We start from the raw sequence: 22,333 nt of genomic DNA, 5'->3' as shown, positions 1-22,333 counted from the left end.
CATCTGGAAGTTCATGGTTCCTGTATTGCTGAAGCCTTGCTTGGAGAATTTTGAGCATTACTTTTACTAGTGTGTGAGATGAGTATAATTGTGCGGTAGTTTGAGCATTCTTTGACATTGCCTTTCTTTGGGATTAGAATGAAAACTGACCTTTTCCAGTCCTGTGGCCACTGCTGAGTTTTCCAAAGTTGCTGACATATTGAGTGCAGCACTTTCACAGCATCATCTTTTAGAATTTGAAACAGCTCAACTGGAATTCCAGCACCTCCACTAGCTTTGTTAATAGTGATTCTTCCTGAGACCCACTTGACTTCAAATTCCTAGATGTCTGGCTCTAGGTGAGTGATCACACCATCGTGGTTATCTGGGTGGTGAAGTTGTACTGTTCTTGTATGTATTCTTGCCACCTCTTCTTTTCATCCTCTGCTTCTGTTAGGGTCATACCATTTCTGTCCTTTATTGAGCCCATCTTTGCATGAAATGTTCCCTTTGTATCTCTAATTTTCTTGAAGAGATATCTAGTCTATCCCATTTTATTGCTTTCCTCTATTTCTTTGCACTGATCACTGAGGAAGCCTTTCTTATCTCTCCTTGCTATTCTTTGGAACTCTGCATTCAAATGGGTATATCTTTTTCTCCTTTGCTTTTTGCTTCTCTTCTTTTCTCAGCTTTTGGTAAGGGCTCCTCAGACAACCATTTTGCTTTTTTGCATTTCTTTTTCTTGGGGATGGTCTTGATCCCTGTCTCCTGTAAAGTGTCACAAGCCTCCGTCCATAGTTCTTCAGGCACTCTGTCTATCAGATCTAGTCCCTTAAATCTATTTCTCACTTCCATTGTATATTTGTAAGGGATTTGATTTAGGTCATACCTGAATGGTCTAGTGGTTTTCCCTACTTTCTTCAATTTAAGTCTGAATTTGGCAATAAGGAGTTCATGATCTGAGCCACAGTCAGCTCCCAGTCTTGTTTTTGCTGACTGTATAGAGCTTCTCCATCTTTGGCTGCAAAGAATATAATCAGTCTGATTTTGATGTTGGCAAAGGGTGATGTCCACATATAGAGTCATCTCTTGTGTTGTTGGAAGATGATATTTACTATGACCAGTGCGTTCTCTTGACAAAACTCTGTTGGCCTTTGCCCTGCTTCATTCTGTACTCCAAGGCCAAATTTGCCTGTTAATCCAGGTGTTTCTTGACTTCCTACTTTGGCGTTCCAGTCCCATATAATGAAAAGGACATCTTTTTGGGGTATTAGTTCTAAAAGGCCTTGTGAGTCTTCATAGAACTGTTCAGCTTCTTCAGCATTATTGGTTGGGGCACAGCCTTGGATTACTGTGATATTGAATGGTTTGCCTTGGAAACGAACAGAGATTATTCTGTCGTTTTTTTTTTTTTTTTAATTCTTTTTTTTTTTTTTCTGTCGTTTTTGAGACTGCATCCAAGTACTGCATTGGACTTTTGTTGACTATGATGGCTACTCCATTTTTTCTAAGGAATTCTTGCCCATAGTAATAGATATAATGGTCATCTGAGTTAAATTCACCCATTCCAGCCCACTTTAGTTCTATTGGGTCCATTTTAATGCTATTGGATCTATAGTATTATTCAAATCTGCTGTTTCCTTATTAACTCTGGATGAACTATCCAATGCTGAGAGTGGGGTATTAAATTCTGGGTCAATTTCTTGTCAGGTAGTTGATGAACTCCCTCAGTTCTTGTTAGGAAAGACTATATCTCCTCCTTTCCTGAAGGACAGCTTTGCCAGACATAGAATACTTTGTTGACAGGTTTTTTTTTTTTTTTCCCCCCTTCAATAATTTGAATATGTCATCCCATTCTCTCCTGGCCTGAAAAACCTTATGGGGTTTTCCTTATATGAAACTTCTTTTCTCCTCCTCCTTTCAAAATTTTTGTCTTTGACTTTTGACAGTTAAATTATGTCTTGGTATTGCCTTATCCATGTTCAATGCATATGGGATCTTCTGGGCAGCATGCATTTGGATGTTCTCGTCTCTCCCCAGGTTAGGGAAGTTTTTAGACATTATTGTTTTAAATACACTTTTTGTCCCTTTCTCTTTTTCCTCTGGAGTTCTCATAATGCATAGGGTTTCTTCACCATTTTTCATTCTTTTTTTTCTTTTAGTCCTCTGACTGGATAAATTAAAATATCCTGTCTTTTAGGTCATAGATTCTTTCCTCTGCACAGTGAAGTCTTCTTTTGAAGTTCTCCATTGAGTTTTTCAGTCCTGTTTTCTCCAGTCATTGTATATGTCAGTTCTAGGGTCTCTGTTTGTTTTCTTTTGATGGTTTCTAGTTCTCTGTTGAAATTTCCATTTTGTTCATGCATTGTTCTCCTAATTTCATTTAGTTATCAGTGTGATCTAATAGTTCACTAAACTTCTTTGAGGATTATTCTGAATTCTTTGTCTGACAGTTCATAGATCTCCATTTCTCTAAGGTCAGTTATTATACCTGTATTGGTTTCCTATGGTGCTGTCATGCTTGCTTGATTTTCTTCATGATCCTTGATTCTTTATGTGGGTATTTGTTCATTTGGGTAAGTGGTCTCCTCTTCCAGACTTTACAAGTTCCCTTTGGCAGAGACAGTTCTTCACCAGTCAGCTCAGTTTGGGTTTCTGGATATGTGTGCTGGTAATGTTCTTGGGTGGGTGAGATCTGCTAACAGGGTCTATTTTTGGGTGAGACCACTGCCTGAGCTCTGAGATGGCAGAATGCAGTTGTGCCATTGCCTGAGAATTGGATGGAATTGCTGGCTTGGTTCCTTGCCCAAGCAAGTTTGATGTTCTGCCTAAGCAAGGTTGCAGGATGAGCTCCGGGTTGCTTCAGTTCTCTGGTCAGGTTTACTAGATGGTCAGGACTGGGTACACTACTCTGCTCTATTCAGCAGCAGGTGGGGCTATGAGTTAGCATCCCTGCTCTGGTGGGGCAGCAGGATGGGCCCTGAGACCTGCATGGCTTATTCTTTGGGAGACTTGAATCAGGTAAGACTGCTCTGAATTCCCTGGCCAGACGAGACCTGGTTTTGCTCTGTAGACAGGGAAAAAAGCTGGTGTGTTTTCTGCTCAAGTGCCTCTATAAGTCAGGTTGTTGGGTGAACTGTGCAGCTTCCCACATGTTCTGGCTGGGTTCCCTGGTAGGGTGGGCTGAGGGTTCCCAGGCGCTAGTGGTAAAGAACCCGCCTGCCATTGCAGGAGATGTAAGAGATGTGGGTTTGATCCCTCGGTCAGGAAGATCCCCTGGAGGAGGGCATGGAAACCCACTCTAGTATTCTTGCCTGGAGAACCCATGAACAGAGGAGCCTGGCAGTCTACAGTCCATAAGGTCACAAAGGGTCAGACATGACTGAAGCCACTTAACATGCATGTACACAGGGTGGGCTGAGGACTGTATCTAACCGTGGGTGGGGCTACAAATTAGCTTCCTTTCCCAGGTAGAGCGGGAGACCCAGTTCCAAGGCCAACAAAGCTCTGCTCTGCAGACCATCAGCTCTGCCAGCTTAGTGTATTTTCTGCTTGAGGGTTGCTGGATTACACAGCTTCTGGGTGTTAACCTTCAGGCTTTCTGGTCAGAAGGGCCAGGAACTATACTCGGCATTGAGTAGGGCTATGGATTAGTTCTCCTGCTTGGGCAAAGAGGGGAATCCTCTAAGCCCAGCAAGCCATTCTGGTCATGGTCTTGCCTCAAGCTGACCCACTCCCAGAGTTCCCTGGTCACTTGATGCCACTGGCTTTGCTCTGTAGGTGATTAGCTCTGCCAGCCATACCCTCTGCTCTGCTTAAGTGTTGCTGGACTCTGGCTGCCTAGATGTCTCTGATCAGGCTTTCTGAGGGGCTGGGAGATCCACTCAGCAGTAGGCTGGGCCATGATTCAGCTCCCCTGCCTGGGCCAGAGCAGACCGGCCTCCAGGGCTGGCCAAGCTCTTCGTTTGAGAACCCAAAACAGGCCAGCCTGTGTCCTGCCGAGTTCCCTGATTAGACTGTGACCATCTAGGCTCTGCAGATGAACAAAGCAGCTGCAGAGGTTGGGACTACTCCTTGGACACTGCAGGGAGGACTCACTCTGCTCGCTGCTGCCAGCCCCTCCCTACTTCTCATCACAATCGGATGCCCAGATGCCCAGGGGTCAAGTCCTACTGGTTCCCCTGCAGTCCCTGTGGGGCACAACCAGAGTGGGGGCTCCCAAGAAGGGACCCACAGTGGGAGCTGGGTGTGCACCCTAGGCTCTCTTTTCTGCTGGGGAGCTATAGGTCCAGGTTCAGCCTCTCCGCCTGATGCTGTATCAGCGTGGGGAGGGGGTGGTGTCGTCAGTGTGCAGCGGCTCCTCTTAGCACTTCTGATGTGGCTTGTCTTGGTGTCTGGTACAGGGATTGCTTCAGTCTCACTCCTGTGTCCCAGGGTTCTCTCAGTGGTGACCTGCACACGAAGACTGGTTAGTTGTTCTTGAGGGAGAGTGAAGGCCTATAGGAATGGCCTATGTCACCAGCTTGGTTATGCCACTGTCCTCTGTTGTCTCTTCTTATAACACACACACATATATGGGCTTCCCTGGTGGCTCAGATGGTAAAGAACCTACCTGCAATGCAGGAGAACCAAGTTCAATCCTTGGGTTAGGAAGACCCCTGGAGAAGGGAATGGCAACCCACTCCAGTGTTCTTGTCTGGAGAATCTCCATGGACAGAGAAACCTGGCGGGCTATGGGCCATGGGGTCACAAAGAGTCAGACACGACTGAGCAATACTTTCACTTTCTTCACTTTTGCACACATACACACACACATATATATAATATTTTAAAACAGTAATTATATAATGTATTAAACATATCTATCTAAATGTATGTTTTCCAGTTCTGAGGATTTTAAAAAATTTATTTAATTCTTAAAATGTTTTGGCCATGTGGCACAGCATGTGGGATCTTAGTTCTCTGACCAGGGATCAAACCTGTGCCCCGTGCGCTGGAAGCGTACAGTCTTAACCACTGGACCATCGAGGAAGTCCCTAAGGACACTAATATTGTTGAATCAAGGTTCCACCTTATGACCTCACTCATCTTTAATTACCGCCCCCCCCCCCCGCAACCCCTCTGCCCTGCAAAGGCCTGATCTCCAAATTCAGCCACATTGGAGGCTGGGACTTTAATATATAAATTTTGGGGGAACACGGACATTCAGCCCATTGGAGCAGGGCTTACTGACTTTGCATGGAGTGGCCATCTGGGTTGCTTCTTGAGGAACTCTCTCTGATTGTATTTTTAAGTCCTTCCTCTCAGGTTGGTTATTCTCTAGAAGGGCCTTTCTTTTCTTCAGTTCAGTTCAGTCGCTCAGTCGTGTCCGACTCTTTGCAACCCCATGAATCGCAGCATGCCAGGCCTCCCTGTCCATCAGCATCTCCCAGAGTTCACTCAGACTCACGTCCATCGAGTCCGCGATGCCATCCAGCCATCTCATCCTCTGTCGTCCCCTTCTCCTCCTGCCCCCAATCCTTCCCAGCTTTACTTTTATAAAAAATATTTTATTTGTCTGCGCCGGGTCTCAGTTGCGGCACACAGGATCTTTAGTTGTAGCATGCAAACTCTTAGTTGCAGCATATAATATCCAGTTTCCTGATCAGGGATCAAACCTGGACCCCCTGCATCGGGAGCCTGGGGTCTTAGCCACTGGACCACCAGTGAAATCCCTGAAATTGCCTTTCAACTTCTGGCCTGTTGGGGAAAGATCTTGCCGGCATTCTGAAACTGAGCTGGGGAAGATGGGGGCAGTCTCAGTGCTATTTAGCATGCATGGGTTCCTTTCATCAGTCAGTTCAGTTCAGTCACTAGGTCACGTCAGACTCTGCGACCCCATGGACTGCAGCACGCCAGGCTTCCCTGTCCATCACCAACTCCCAGAGCCTACTCAAACTCATGTCCATCGCATCGGTGATGCCATCCAACCATCTCATCCTCTGTCATCCCCTTCTCCTCCCGCCTTCAATCTTCCCCAGCATCAGGGTCTTTTCCAATGGGTCAGTTCTTCGCATCAGGTGGCCAAAGTATTGGGGTTTCAGCTTCAGCATCAGTCCTTCCAATGAACATTCAGGACTGATCTCCTTTAGAATGGACTGGTTGGATCTCCTTGCAGTCCCAGGGACTCTCAGGAGTCTTTTCCAATGCCACAGTTCAAAAACATCAATTCTTCAGCGCTCAGCTTTCTTTATAGACCAACTCTCACATCCATACATGACCACTGGAAATACCACAGTCTTGACTAGATGGACTTTTGTTGGCAAAGTAATGTCTCTGCTTTCCTTTTTCCAGTTATCAGGTAGATGTAAATAATCCTGGCTGCTGTCCCAGCGCCCCAAGCATGCAGTGGTCTAAGACCCTAGATTCTTTACCAATTCTTCATGATGGGACTTGTTCCCAACCACATGTGTGCTGCCTCTGCTGGAGCAAGGCCTGGCCCCAGGCAGGTTGTTCCTTCCCTGACTCCTGGAAGTTGGGCTACAGATGAAGCATGGAAAGGCCAGGGGGTGACAGACCACGGGGAGGGACCCAGAAGCCTGCAGTGGATGGTTAATGCTTATAAAAAAAGAGAAAGCATATCTTAGGACTGAGTCAAGGTATGCTTGCAGCCCCTACTCTTCATCGATGATTCTAGCTATTGTGACAGTGAGAACAGAAAAGAACACGAAAGACACAATGAAATAAAGTGTGGCGTCTGCAGACAACGGGAATTGAGGGGGTCATTAAAAAGAATGAGATGGAGACTTCCCTGATGGTCCAGTGGTTAGGACTTCGCCGAGATCCGTGGGTACTGACACGGGAAGATGTTGGTGGTAGTTACATTTTGTGGAGTAAAGACAGTTACAAGGTGACACGCACTGTGTGACCATTTCATGTAAAGCTGATTGGTTGTGCGCGTTCATGTGTGACTGCACGAAACAGCATTCATCACAGGGCTTACCGCTGTCTCTTGGTGAGATGTCAGGTTATTTTGTGCCTTTCTGTTTCATTTCAACCTGTTACAATGAGCATATATAATTTTGGAGACCCACAAACAGCGATTTTCATTTAAATGGAAAGAGCAGACTTCCGCTGGTCTGCGTTCTCCCTTGATGACGTCATGACTTTCCACTTCCTGCACTTGGGAAAACCTGGTTGGTGAAAGAAACTGGTTACAGGCTGTCTGTTGTGAGGCTAAGATAATATGAAAACAGACTGGTTGCTCGATACTTGCTAGCGTTCTCTTTAAACATAGGCTGACTGCAAACAGTTTCCCCCCTAAAAAGGGAAACATGGGGTGGAGTGAGAAAGGCCGAGTCGGTGACTCGGGTTTGGATCCTAAATCCTTAGTAACTGAGCTCCGGGTTGCGGTGCTGGGCTGCTCCGTGGGCGCCGTGCATGTGGCCATATACACGATCTGTGGACATTCAGGGCTGGTGCTGATGGCACTGGGCAAGGTGGTGGTTCTGGAACTTCAGGCCCAGTGAGGCAGACACCAGCCCATGTCCTCATTTATTAAAGGAGGGAGATGAGCACTGACCTTGAAGGTGACCTAGATAGCAAAGCAGCACATGGCGGGGCTCAGATGGTGGTAACCCCACTTGGAGGAGTTTTCCAGGTGGACAGAAGGGTATTCTAGGCTTGCCGAGAGACAGGGAGGAGATAAAGCTGTACATTTGGACATAAAAAAGTAGTTTTTTTCCCTTTGTTACAGGCTTATTGTTATTTGCTAAGTCGTGTCCAACTCTTTGGGATCCTGCCAGGCTCTTCTGTCCATGGGATTCTCCAGGCAGGAATCCTGGAGTGGGTTGCCATTTCCTTCTCCAGGGGATCTTCCCGACTCGAGGGATTGAACCTTCGTCTCCTGTATTGGTAGATGGATTCTTTACCACTGCGTCTCAAGGAAGCTCCCTGTTACACGTTTTATGTTAAAATCAGTTTCTTTCAAAGGTCCATAAGCTTACTTTTGGGGACAGCCATCCCAGGAGGAGACACAGAGGTACAGCTGGTACACATGACTGACGCACACAGGTGGCCCTGCTCCTATCTGGTCCCAAGGGTGGCCAGAATCCCTCAGGGGCTCCCTAGGTGGACACGGCTACCTGTGCATGCACAGGAGAGGCCGCAGTCCACGCTGACGTTGGACAGCTTTCCAGGAAGCCCCCAGAATCACAGTGATATGTGAAAATGCTTTTTGCTGTTGCAGAGTCTCAGCTAGCTTCTTGTCCCTCAAACCACGGAGTTGAAAATTTGTAACCCTGGACTTATGTGAACGAGAGAGAACCAGTCAGAACATCCTCAGAGAGGTCTCAGAGCCCAGTGATGCTATTCTTCTGACACTGGCCTCTAACAAAATGGAGAGATTCTAGCAAAAAAAAAAAAAAAAAAAAAATCAGGTTCTGCTGCCAGCAGGTAAGAAACTCTCACATTAGAATGGGCCAGACAGACATCCCTGGTGGTCCAGTGGCTAAGATTCTGCACACCCAATGCAGGGGATCCGGGTTTGACTGATCAGAGAACTATATTCCACATGTTGCAAGTAAGAGTTCACACACTGCAACTAAAGATTTTGCATGCTACAAATAAGACCTGGTACAGCCAAATGAGTAAATAAGTAGGTAAATACAAGAAAAAAAAAAAAAAAAAGGCAGGATACTGTACTTGTTAGATATTGGCTATAATAGCCAGTACTTGTAGTGTGTTTTATGTCCCACAGGCCTTGATCAAATAGACATGTGTGAGCTCACTTAATCTCGACAGCTACTGCATGAGGGAGAAACTGTTACAGATCCATTTTACAGACAGGAAACTTGCCGAGGGGCAGAGTTTTCTTGCTCCAAGTCACATACCCATTGAGAAGCCACTTCACTGGAGTGAGGATGGTTTATATAGAGAATGTTGTGGTTTATGCAGCATCTTATCACAGGTGATCACATCAGAACATTGCATTCATTCTGACGGGTGGGCAGTTCTCTCATCACAAATGAGGGGAGGGCAGCTCAAACATGGGCGGGGACTTGCTCACAGCTTTAGAGTTAATAGAGGAGCCCATGTTTTCAGAACCTAGATCTTGAGCTGTTTGATCAGGTTAGGGGTCTAAGTTCTTTATGAACAAAATGGCTGTGGTTTCTATTTTTGTTTTTTTTTTTTTTGGGGGGGGGGGGGGGGGGGGGGTTGAGCCTTGCAGGTTGCAGAATTTTAGTTCCCTAAGCAAGGATTGAACCCAGGCCCATGGCAAGTGAAAGTGCTGACTCCTAAATACTGGGCCAACAGGGAATTCCCCAAATTTCACTTTTAATTAGATGATAACCTTTAAAAAATACCATGAAAACCTCTGGAAATGAAAAGTTGCAATTTGGAAAGATGTCTTCATAGAACAAGTTTTGGCTTTTAAGTTGTACTTCTCAGGATTCTTCTGGGTCAGTAGGAGTTTATTCCTTTAAAAGGACTCCACATTCATTCCCGAGTCTGAGAAACAGTGAGTTCTACCAGGCTCTTTTACTTTGCAATAATGAATTTTTAAAATCTCATTTTTAATGCAAATAGATTTCAGTCTGTTTTTGATAAGGGCTTGATTTAAAAAAAAATAAAAAACTCCCCAAGTGATTTAACAAAAACTCAAACCAAAAGCAGAGCTAGCTGACTGGGCTTGAGGTGGTTGCTAAGGAGTTGCTCAATACTGATCAGACACACAAACGGCAGCCTTAGAGGCTTCATGCTGAGGCTGAAGGGATCATGCCTAGCTGATGTTTTTATGAGGCAGTCCATTCGACCAAGACTACACATATCTAGGACGGCCAGGCACCAGAGATGCCAAGGACAGTCTTTGGAAGTCAGAGGAAGTTATCCTGCTTAAACGTGAGTTAACTTGAATTTCATGCTAACTAGAGCAGCTTATTTGTGACCCATCTGACATCCATTATAGGTCTGCTTTAATTAGTACAGAAAAGGACACACGGACTGGAAGCAGAGTGTCCACATTAAAAATAATGACTAAGTGCCCCCCTCCCCGTGATGCCCATGCAGGTCCTCCTCCAATGGTAAGACTCCTTTCCCGGGTGTCCAGGCCATCCTGACTGGCTGGGCATGTGCGGATCTGTTAGTTCTAAAGACTGCACTGAAAACCATCCTTCCCTAGGTAGTTTCTCAGTTATCTGAGAGGCTGTCTCTGGGGCTAGTGTCCTCAGTTTGGCTCAAAACTGAGAAGTAGCTGAATTCCCTAAACGGCGCTCATGAAAAGCCTCTGCAGTTCCGCAGCGAGTTGACAAGGGAGCCGACGCCATTTGCCTGGTGGCATTTTAACAAGATGGCAAACAGCACCCAGGAGGAAATGGATAGTGCTGGAGACAAGAAACCCGAACCTGTAAACTCACGGCAGATGTCACTGTGTTTACAGGGAGAGGAGAGAAGAAGCCTTATATGCTTCTTCCTTGTGTGTTGAAGATTTTATTTTTCAAACCTTTAGAGGAATCAACTCCCTTTACTAAAACTTTTTGTAAAATGCCACCTAATCCCAGGGATGCAGGTTAAGCCATGCTCTTAAGAACAGACCCTCTCCAGGCTGAGTCTCCTTAATAATAGCTTACCTGGAAGTCAGAGAGGCAGTCCCAGAAGATGATGCTTTGAAAAAGCCAATCTTTCTCCCATTTTTAGATTTGGGCCTGTTTCCAGTATTTTTTTTTTAACTTTCATATGAGTTTAACTCTGACCTTTCTCCATTTAAACTGGAAGAATTAAAATGCAGGGAAGAATGGCTGTGTCTGTGTGTCTTGACTTAGGGACACACAAGCTCAGACATGTGTGCGGCAGACTGCCTGCTCAGGACAGACCAACAGGGACGCCAAACGCTTCTCTGCGTGGAAGGGCCGCCCACGGTGTTTTGCAGTTGTCAAGTGTGTGGGAAGTACAGGCAATAAAAATCCTGAAATAAATGGATGTCTGTAATGGCCCTTTGTCGATGGTAGCCTGTGAACTGAGAAAGGCTGGTTTCAAGCTGGAACCCTCACCTGTTCTCTCCCCATCACAGTTATTTCAAACAGCAGCGCAGGAACCACAATGATTGCCATTAAAACGAAAGCTCATTTTTTAAACTAGTGCTGGAATGAGTACGTATTATAGTAACAGAACAGAGATTAACGTCTGACAGTTTTTACATGATCCCAACACGACTCTTTGTCTATACTCTATATAAATAACCTACCCCTAAGTTTACTCCTAAGTGACATAGCCAGTTTTAGTTCATGAATCGTGGTGTCCAAATGAGCTGATTAACTTGCTTTTTGTCTCTGCCCGAGTCACGGTTAGGTCACTTGCAAGTCTCATGCAAAACCGAGAAACTAGATACAGGAGTTAAGCCTCGAAAACAGGTGACGTCTTGAGAACATGCAGGAGTGGGTGGTAGTGGGGGTTCTGAGTGTCCAGGCTCCATGGGCTTGGTCAGCAGAAGCCTGGCCCAGCCCTAAGCAAGGTTTCCAGGCTCCAGGGTGACGGGGAGCTTCCCGCCAGGGGCTCAGGGAGGGCTATTTGCTTTGCTCGGCTTCTGTGCTGAGTTTTCAAGACATCCTGGATCCATTTCCTGCCAGGGAGAAGATGCCTCAAGGTGGACTGGTGTGGTGTTACTCTAGCGTCTTTACCATGTATGGACCTTGCAATCTGTAGCCAATCTTTCTGTAATAGTTCCTGGTGCCGACCCCTGTGAAGAAGCAGAAAACACAGAAGTCAGAGTCTATTAAGCTTAACTGTGTGTGAGTGCTAAGTCGCTCAGTCATGTCTGAGTCTCTGTGACCCCATGGATGGTAGCCCACCAGGGTCCATGGGTTTCTCCAGGCAAGAATACTGGAGGGGGCTGCCATTTCCTCCTCCAGGGGGTCTTCCCGACCCAGGGATCGAACCCACAACTCCTGTGTCTCCGGCACTGTTAGGCGGGTTCTTTACAACTGCTGCCGCCTGGGAAGCCCAAGTGCAACCTTAGCAGCCCTCAACAGCCAGCACATGCGTCCCTCCGAGTTGTCCTCCTTCAGCCTCCCACTCACTCACAGACCGAAGTCCATTCCAGGTCGAATCTCATTTTAGTAAGTCTGGAACAGTTGTGAATTCTGAACTCAAGTTGCATTAAAGCATGGAAACTGTGTTTCAGAGCTGATGGGTTTACAACCCTGTGGGCACCACGCAGCACGGCCTTAGATGTTACAGGTGAACGGCGAGTGGTGGACCTGATGTGTGCGATGTCTACACTCCGAGTGAAGCCAGACAGCGTCATGGTTTCCTGGGAGGCTGAACAAGAGGACAGGTGTGGGAGGCGGGGTCTCCGCAGCCTTGATGTCCTGACCCAGAGACGTGTCAGTGCCACTCACTCCTCCAGAGTGACCATTTCCGCAAAACGATGTCAGTGACGTTAAATCAGTGGTACTTAATTTACACCTGTTTTATAGGTTTTGGGGGGGTATTAATTTGGTGTATTTATTTTGATATACGAGCAGTTTAAGCACCAGGAACTTACGCTGACTTTTTATTTGCCTACGTTTTAAGGAACATTAGCTGATTTAAGTCAACTATTAAAGGTCTGTAAACTTTTTCTTCTTGAAAAGGAATCTATATATCACTTCCATTTGAGAAAATTATTGTAAATGGTGTTTCTCTAATAAAACATGAACACATATAAGAAGTTGAGCTCCCAGGAGGATAAAGTGTGGTTTATGTGGTATTATCTATATGCTGCTAAGTCACTTCAGTCGTGTCCTACTCTGTGCGGCCCCATAGACGGCAGCCCACCAGGCTCCTCTGTCCATGGGATTCCCTGGGCAAGAATACTGGTGTGGGTTGCCACTTCCTTCTCCAATTATCTATATGAGTGGTTAAGAGTATGGGCTTTTGATCAGTTAGACATGGGTTTAAGGCCTAGACCTGTCGTTTTAAGGGCTGTGGCTTTGGCCAATTATTTAATTTCCCTGAACCTACATTTTATCATCTGTAATAATGTACCTGTATCTTAAGGACGGTGAATAGTAAATGAGATGGTCCTTGAGATGTGCTTAAGTCCACGAGTCTGGAAAAAGTCGTTTCTTCTGAAACACCGGCTGCTGTTATTATTTTAAAACTTTGAATGATCTGCTATCTGATGGTTTTTCTAGCTTCATCTCTTGCTACTATTCTCCCTGGAAACACTATGCTTCAGCCTTGGTGAAGTTTTAAGTTCCCTGTATGTCTGGCTCTTTACCTAGCTTCCAGGCTTGGCCCATGCTGTGCCCTCTAGCAAATGAATTAAACCCTGGGGAGGGGCGTGGGATCCTCTGATCTGGAACTGGTTGACCAGAGGCACGCTGACACCTAGACTTGCGATTCGCATCCAAAGTGGGGGCGGTCTTGGGGACTGACGCCATCTCCAGGGAGCTAGTGTGAGAACTGAGTTAACTGTAGGCCACCCAGCTGGGGTCACAGAGTCACGTGATGTGTGGAAAACACTTCTGGTGTCAGTAGCGTTGCAGTCTTACTCTGTGTGTAACGTAAAGGAAGACACTGGCATTTTTCTTTTCAGTGCTTTGCCCCACAGCTCTCACCATGGGGCACTGTGATGCTGGTTGACCTACCCCTGTGGTGGAAGCTCTGTGTATCTTGTTCATCACTTTGTATTCCTGCTGCTGATGCTAAATCATGTCAGTCATGTCCAACTCTATGCGACCCCATAGATGGCAGCCCAACAGGCTCCTCTGTTCCTGGGATTCTGCAGGCAAGAACACTGGAGTGGGTTGCCATTTCCTTCTCTGATGCATGAAAGTGAAAAGTGAAAGTGAAGTCGCTCAGTTGTGTCTGACTCTTCGTGACCCCATGGACTGCAGCCTACCAGGGTCCTCCATCCATGGAATTTTCCAGGCTAGAGTACTGGAGTGGGGTGCCATTGCCTTCTCTGTTGTATTCCTAGTGATCAATATTGTGTGTGAAGTCAGGCCATTGCTAGCCCTCTGCAGTCTAACCTCATTCTTTTGCCCAAACATTTGCTATCTAGGAACAGCCTTCCCATCGTGTTTTGTTTCCCATCCCTTTTCAAAATCTTTCAAGTATTATGAAAACAGAACTGAAGTTGATGTGATGGAGGTTAACAACAGAATTGTCATGTAGTAAGAGGTCACTGGAGAATTTCCCAGGATTACTGATATTTTGTCTCGTACAATTTCACCTTGTCTTTGTGTTCTAATCATCATTTCTGTTCAACACTGTGGTTTGGGGTAGAGCCGGGGGAAGACAGAAGCATGAACAAATAATGGGTCAGGCTGCTCAGAGCCACTGGGTCCAGGAAGACATCTCATGCCTCTCAGAGGGTAGGTGCGTGCATGCTGTCACTTCAGTCCTGTCCAACTCTCTGCAGTCCCATGGGCTGTGGCCCACCAGGCTCCCCTGTCCATGGGATTCCCCAGGCGAGCATACTGGAATGGGTTGCCATGCCCTCCTCCAGGGGATCTTCCTGACCCAGGGATCGAACTCAGGTCTCTTATGTCTCCTACATTGGCAGTAGGGTTCTTTACCACTGGCGCCACCTGGGAAGTCCCCCTCCGAGGGTACAACCACTTTGCTGCTAAGTCACTTCAGTCGTGTCCGACTGTGTGCGACCCCATAGATGGCAGCCCACCAGGCTCCCCCGTCCCTGGGATTCTCCAGGCAAGAACACTGGAGTGGGTTGCCATTTCCTTCTCTAATGCATGAGAGTGAAAAGTGAAAGTGAAGTTGCTCAGTCGTGTCCGACTCTTAACGACCCCATGGACTATAGCCTACCAGGCTTCTCCATCCCTTTAGCGTTTGCATTATCTCCTAAAGTTCTGTATCTGTAAGCAGGTCCTGTGTCCCAGCAATCACATTCCCAGAGTGAAAAGAGAAACAAATACTTATAGCCAACAAAAGACAGGATACTCATAACATCCAAAACAGGAAATAATCCAAATATCGATCACTAGTAGAATGGATAAAGTACAGGATGCTCACACAATGGAATGCTAATACGGCAACAGGAAAGCAGGAACTAGAGCTACCTCTGACACCATGGATGAATCGCGCAGATCTAATTTTGCACAAAAGAAACTAGATATATGAGTCCATCAACGAAAAGTTCAGAAACAGACAAAACGAATTTTATGGTGATAAAGGTCAGAATACTGGTTATATTTGGAAGACAATAGGATTGACAGACGGAACAAGGAAGTGTTCTGGAATGCTGAAAATGGTGTATCTTGATCTGGGTTAGAAGTTATTTAATACATGGGAACTTATGCATACACACAAATTACATGGTATACTGAAAACACTGTACTTTATTCATGTACATTATAGTTCGATTAAAAAAATCCCATGAGGGTGTACATCCATTTAATAGATGTTCCATGAGTTTTGACAGCTCTATTTATATAAAGAATTCAACAACATAAGGAAAAAGGATGAGAGGTAGGTGGCTAAGAAACCATTACCAGAGGGATCAGTGTATCACACTGATGTCTCTGAAGTCATTCAACGCAGAGCTTTCTGTTTCTAGAATCCTAGAAACACACAAACATGTTAGAAATGACTTCTGTCATCCTTTCTTCCACTTTAAAGTTTGCATTCAAACTGAACTTTGCTCTGTGACATGACAGCGTTTGGCGGAGGCACCCTAAGATTAAAACGAGCTTTTCCTCACTTCAGTTGCAATGCACAGACTGTGGCATAAATTAAGGATTCTGATCAGAAAAGTGACATGACTGACTTACCTTTGAAAGAGGTGGCTCTGAATGCTATTTTGAGAACAGAAGGAAAGTTCCAGGAGGACAGGGTTTTTACCTGCAGAATTGCTAGTACGCAGAGCAATGCCTGCATGTATTTGTTCAGTAACCAAGGGCAGGGGGCAGCTTCCCTGGTGGCTCAGATAGTAAAAGAATCTCCTGCAATGCAGGAGACCAGGGTTCAATCCCTGGGTCGGAAAGATCCCCCAGAGGAGGAAAAGGCAACCCACTCCAGTATTCTTCCCTGGGAAATCCCATGGACAGGGGAGGCTGGTGGGCTACATACAGCCCATGGGGTCGCAGAGAGTTGGACAAGACTGAGCAACTGAACTGAGCAACTAAGCACATATACACACAACCAAGGGCAGAAACAGGGAGACCAGTTAAGAAGCTATCGCAACAATCCAGGTGAGAGATGGAGGTGGCTCAAAGATGAATCATAGTGCTGAAGAGTGGCGGAACCTTGAAATACTTAAAAGGGAGAGCTAGAAGAATCTGCTGAAGGATGTGAAGAGAGGGGCCTAAGAGGACTCTGAGGTTTTTGGCTGAATAAGGATAGATCTGGAGAAAGAATGGATTGCCAGTTAGTGAGATTGGAAGATGCTGGGAGGAGCAGTGGGGAGGACACCAGGAGCTTGGCTTTGGCTGTGCTGCAGGTGAAATGGCTGTTAAGACATTCGAGTGGGGATGCTGAGTGATATGTGATGGTTCTGGAAGCCTTTCTTGCTCTTAGATGGTCTCTTTTCATGTATGTTCTTTTGGAAAGAAATTCATTTTCCTTTTTTCTTAACTGAAGTATAGTTGATTCATAATACTAGTTGCACACGTACAACACAGTGACTCAAAATTCTTAAACCGTACTCCATTTAAAGCTATGGTAAAACGTTGGCCATACGCCCTGTGGTATACAATATACCCCTGTAGCTCATTCATTCCATACGTGGTGCTTTGTGCCTCCTAGTTCCCTACCCCTACTCTGCCTCTCCCCAGTGGTGACCACCAGTGTGTTCTCTGTATCTGCGAGTCTGTTAGAAAGAAATTTCTGGCTGGGGCAGGTAGCTTACGAGGGAGTTGGCTAAGGACGAAGCAGGTGGGTGGAGGCTGGCAGAGTGGGCAGCTGAAGACAACCTGGGTCCTTTTTGATGCTGTTGAATCATGAAGTAGCCAATCTTAAAGCTGCTTACCTAGGAAGCTGTTGTGAAAAATGTTTTCTGTTTGGGGTAAGCCATTTTGTTTGGTACTTTGGGGCACTGTAATAACACATAAGACAAACATCATTTTAACCATTTTTTACTGTACAGTTTACCGGCATTAAGGAGCTTCCTACTGTTGTTCAACCCTCACCACCATCCAGTCTACAGCAGTAAAACTGAAAGTCTGCGTCTATTAAACAGTAGCTCCCTGATTTATACAATTATTGCTAGCTAATAAAAACATCCCCTAAAATTTTCAGATATATCACTGGATTTTTTAGAAAATTGCAGTTAATTTGTAGTATTGTGTTAGTCTCAAGTATCCAGTGAAGTGATTCAGTTACAAATACACACATATAAGATGTTGAGTACAGTTCCCTGCGTGGTACAGTAGGTCCTTGTTGGATATCTCTTTTAAATATAGTAGTGTGTATCTGTTAATCCCATATTCCTACTTTATCCCTTCCCCCCTTAGTAACCACACATTTGTTTTCTCTGTGAGTCTATTTCTGTTTTGTAAATAAGTTCATTTGTATCATTTTTTAAAAATTTCACATATAAGAGGTATCTTTCTGATTTCACTTAGTACGATCATCTATATAGGTCCATCCATGTTGCTGCGAAAGGCAAAATTTCACTATTTTTTATGGCTAATATTCTATTGTATGTATGTGAGTGAATGTGTATTTGTATACAGTCACACACACTCCCCATACATTCATCTGTCAACAGACATTTAGGTTGCTTCTATGTCTTGGCTATAGTGCTACAGTGAATATTGGGCCTCATGTATCTTTCAAGTTAGTTTTCTCTAGATATACACCCAGGAGTGGGACTGAAGGATCATATGGTAACTCTATTTTTAGTTTTTTAAGGAACTGCCATACTGTTCTCCAGAGTGGCTGCACCAGCAGAGTAGGAGGGTTCCCTTTTCTCCACATCCTCTCCAGCATTCATCATTTGTAGACTTTTTAATGATAGCTGTTCTGACTGGTGTGAGGTTGGCTTTTTATACTTCTAATTTTACAAAACAGATGTCATTTCCCATGGGCTTAAAACAATCTATTATGGAGAATTTCAAACAACAAAAGTAGAGGTGACATTAGACTGAACCTCAAATGCCCAGCACCCAGCTTCAACAATGATCAGCTCACCCATCAGACTTCTGTGCTTCTAGCTTCCTACCTACATGAAGTCACAAGACAGGTTTAATGTTTCCTTTTGATTCTGCTCAGCTCAGTCACTGGAATCAAGTTTTTCTATTTACTTTTTAATTTTACTTTATTTTACTTTTACAATACTGTATTGGTAACAAACACATGAAAAGATGCTCAACATCACTGATTATCAGAGAAATGCAAATCAAAACCACAATGAGGTACCATTTCACACCAGTCAAATGGCTGCGATCCAAAAGTCTACAAGCAATAAATGCTGGAGAGGGTGTGGAGAAAAGGGAACCCTCTTACACTGTTGTTGGGAATGCAAACTAGTACAGCCACTATGGAGAACTATGGTGTGGAGATTCCTTAAAAAACTGGAAAGAGAACTGCCTTATGACCCAGCAATCCCACTGCTGGGCATACACACCGAGGAAACCAGAACTCAAAGGGACACGTGTACCCCAGTGTTCATCGCAGCACTGTTTATAATAGCCAGGACATGGAAGCAACCTACCATCAGCAGATGGAATCAAGTTTAAATCTCCTCTTTCAAATAAAGACGACGGTGATCTTTACCATCCTCTTTACCAGTTATAACCAGACTGAGGGCTTCCCACGTGGCACTGGTGGTGAAGAATGTGCCTGCCAATGCAGGAGACGTAAGAGGTGCAGGTTCGAGCCCTGAGTCGGGAAGATCCCCTGGAGGAGGGCATGGCAATCCACTCCTGTATTCATGCCTGAAGAATCCCCGGGACAGAGGAGCCTGGCGGGCTACAGTCCAGGCTGAGGATGTGCAGCTTGTCAGAGAGCTTTACTTCCCCAGGCATGCCCCCGCCTACATCTGTCCACCATAAATAGCTGCAGAGGTGAGAGAGAAGCTGCTCCTTACATGCAGCAAGGGTTCAACAATCCCTGGACAACCACAAAGTTCCATGATCTGGCACACTCCAAGTGTGCTGGTTAACGAACAGCTTTACTGGGGTACAACTCAGCACTCCTCAGTTAAGAGTCCCACGGGGGACTCCCCTGGGGTCTAGTGGCTGAGAATCCATCTTCCAGTGCAGGGGATGTGGGCTGGATCCCTGGTCAGGGAACTAAGATCCCACATGCCATGGTGCAACTAAGCCTGCATGCAACAACTAGAGAGAAGCCTTTGCTGTAACTGAGACCCAGTGTAACAACAACAACAAAAGTCCCACTGAGTACAGACTCCCCAGTTCCCAACTTCTGCCCTCATACAGAAGACGCCTGGAAACTATTACTAACTTGAGGGAGGAGAGACATTCAGGCTTTGCTTGCTATGTATCTTTTTGAAGGAAAGGCACATTTTCACAGAGGAGGCAGTGGCAACCCACGCCAGTATTCTTGCCTGGAAAATCCCATGGATGGAGGAGCCTGGTAGGCTGCTGTCTATAGAGTCGCAGAGTCGGACATGCAGCGACTTAGCAGCAGCAGCACATTTTTCAATCTCCGATCCTTGTTTTCAGTAACATCAGCAGCACTGAGATGGGAAGTCTACTTCCGGCCCACCAGGGAAGCTGTCAGTATTTTGGGGAAAGAAGTTTCATCTTTAGCCAGCCTGGACTCTCACCTCTTACTCAAACAAAAATATTCCCCATTTGTATCTCTCTGTGCCTCCTGTTTCTTGAAAGAGAGATTTTCCTCTGTTTCTACCCTCTGCAGAACAGGCTGGCAAAAGTATTAGCATTCTCAGCCAGCTTAGAAGGGAAAACGCACCATCACTGCGGTGGGTGGAGGCCATGCTCTGCCCCTTCTGCTCTCCTTGGTTAGTAAGGCTCCTCGTCACAGTAACTTTCCTCTTGTGAGACGGCCAAGAAAAAGCAATTACATCTCACAGCTGACGTCAGCCGAGCTCCTGGACTGACGTGAGCAGCTGTCTCACAGGCTTCTGCCCTTGAGGACAGACAGGCAACGGGCTGTCTCCAAAGCAAGCGAGTTCTCTACCCGGTGGCCTGCGTGCGGCTCTGCCAGTCCCTGGGCTGGCGGGTGAGCAGGGGTGACCTCTGTGCAGCTGACCTCAGGGAGCCTGGTTGACAGAACCCACGGCTGGCAGCAGAGCCTCCAGGACAGGGAGGAGGGGGCAGCCCACGAACTGGAGGCATTTCCCCCAGGTTTACTGGGAGCTGGGTGCTCTTGGCAGTCAGCCTTGGAGCAATAAGCCCAGAGGCCACAACGCAGAAACAGCTTCCCCACCAAGTACTGACCCGACCGCCCTCTGCTCCTCTCATCCCACCCAGAGCCAGCAGTGTCCTTTGCTTTGATTAAACCCTCAGCCTGGGGCTGCGTGGGCTTCCCAGGTGGTGCAGTGGTAAATAATCCGCTTGCCGATGCAGGAGACATAGGCTTGATCCCTGAGTTGGGAGGATCTCGTGGAGAAGGAAATGACACCAGATGCCTTCGAGCCTCCAGCCCCTCAAGGTGGACAAAAACGCCTCTGTTTCCACATCACCTCTCCCTTTCTTTGAAACGTGTGTACCATTTTAGCTTAACACAGTTTCAGCTACTCTAAGTGTTGATGAAAGAAAGGAAGTTACCCCAAATGTACAGGCCAACTGCCTCAGCCACCGGCCACAGAGCAGCTTAACTGTGAGCTGATCAGTGCTGTTTAATAAAGGGGGAGGGAGGGAATCACACAACCTTAAAAAGGTGAAATCAAAGATGAAAGTGGAACAAACCTCACTGTTTACTCAAATTCTGTGCTGTGTGTGCTTAGTCGTGTCTGACTCTCTCTGACCCCAGAGGCTATAGCCGGCCAGGCTTCTCGGGCCTCGGTCCATGGGATTCTCCAGGCCAGAATACTGGAGTAGGTTGCCATTCCCTTCTCCAGGGGATCTTCCCGACCCAGGGACTGAACCCGAGTTTCCTGCATCGGCAGGCAGACTCTTTACCACTAGCACCACCAGGTAAGCCCTTAAATTCTACTGATATGTATTAGAAAAAAAATGCATTCTATTTTTACATAAATAGAGACAGCAGGCAAAAGAAGTCAACTAGTCAAGGTGATACCTGATTAGGCTTCAACACTCTGCTTCTCCATGTTACTACAGCCCTTTCTCTCTAAGGGGTAAATCCAATACCAAAGTATAGAAGATGAAAATAAACACATTTTTCCTTTAAAAGAGAAAATAAGTCAGAAGCAGGAAATGAGCCTCAACCCTGCTTGTCAGAATCACAATCAGTTACACAATCACAATTCTGACTAACTCCATCGCAAAATAAAAGCAGCAACAACTGTAGAGCTGAGTGGCTGTAGAGTATGAAGCTAGAGGAGGCCACTCTGTTTGGAGCCCTCACATCCACGCCAGGCTCGCACGCTAGATGCTCAGCACACACCAGCGAGACTGAGGTTGCTATCCCGGGAGGCACGAGAGGTGCAGAAAGCGCCCTACCTCCAGGTCACACACCTGGGAGCCATAACTCAGAGCCAGCTTGACTCCATGGCGAGCAGCGTGCTCCCAAGGAGCCCCGGCGCCTGTGTTGCGGGTGATGCCGAGCCCGCTTCCCCTGCTCTCGGCTGTGAATATCTCATCAGCCCTGATAACAACGGCACATTCGTTTTTATTCCAGCAGAGAAAGGACAGCTGACTTGTCGCAATCACCTTAGCTTCTCTGTGTCCAGTTTCTCGCTGTCCTCTGTTTGATAAGGTCACCATGTTTGTTTCATATAGTGGTTTATTTCCATTTCACTAACAAGGGCTCAGTGAAAAACAGAATAATTACATACATGGTTCTGCTAACACAGTTTTGTACTGCCTGCCTGTGTTAACAGACGTGGCTCTTACACACGTGAGAGCTACTGGGAAGGGTGTACCGTTTAAATAATTTTGATAAATGTCGTCACCCTTTTTGAAATGAAGAGACACATGATATAGAGATTTGGGGGAGAAAAGCAACAAAGATGGAACACTGATGGAAACTAGACGCTACAGGATGAGGAGACCAGGCAGAAGTGTGTGCTGAATCGCTTCAGTCGTGTCCAACTCTTTGAGACACCCACGGACTGTAGCCCGCCAGGCTCCTCTGTCCACAGGATTCTCCAGGCAATCTTCCCAACCTAGGGAATGAACCTACATCTCTAACATTTTCTTGCACTGGCAGGTGGGTTTTTTTTTAACCACTGACACCGCCTGGGAAGCCCTAAGAGTATTTAAGCTTATAGAAAAGGTGACTTCAGGCTTGTGGCAGACTAAATGGCTAGGACCAACTTTTTAGC

The 22,333-nt window shown here is 46.1% G+C and overlaps 1 protein-coding gene across 3 annotated transcripts in view; it reads right to left on the bottom strand.

The window, feature by feature from the left end:
- Positions 1-11,059: 11,059 nt before the first annotated feature.
- The window catches only part of ELP3 (elongator acetyltransferase complex subunit 3), a 124,842-nt gene continuing 113,568 nt past the window's right edge, over positions 11,060-22,333 (bottom strand). For all 3 annotated transcript variants that reach the window (XM_012128450.4, XM_004004437.5, XM_042243526.1), the window contains one exon: positions 11,060-11,692. In XM_012128450.4, coding sequence (XP_011983840.3) covers positions 11,616-11,692 — 77 coding nt within the window. In that variant the 3' untranslated portion in view covers positions 11,060-11,615. The remainder of the gene's footprint in view (positions 11,693-22,333) is intronic.

The sequence above is a fragment of the Ovis aries genome, chromosome 2 (assembly GCF_016772045.2).
Source record: "Ovis aries strain OAR_USU_Benz2616 breed Rambouillet chromosome 2, ARS-UI_Ramb_v3.0, whole genome shotgun sequence".
NCBI classification, from domain to species: Eukaryota; Metazoa; Chordata; class Mammalia; order Artiodactyla; family Bovidae; genus Ovis; species Ovis aries.
This window is presented reverse-complemented; position numbering and strand designations above follow the sequence as displayed.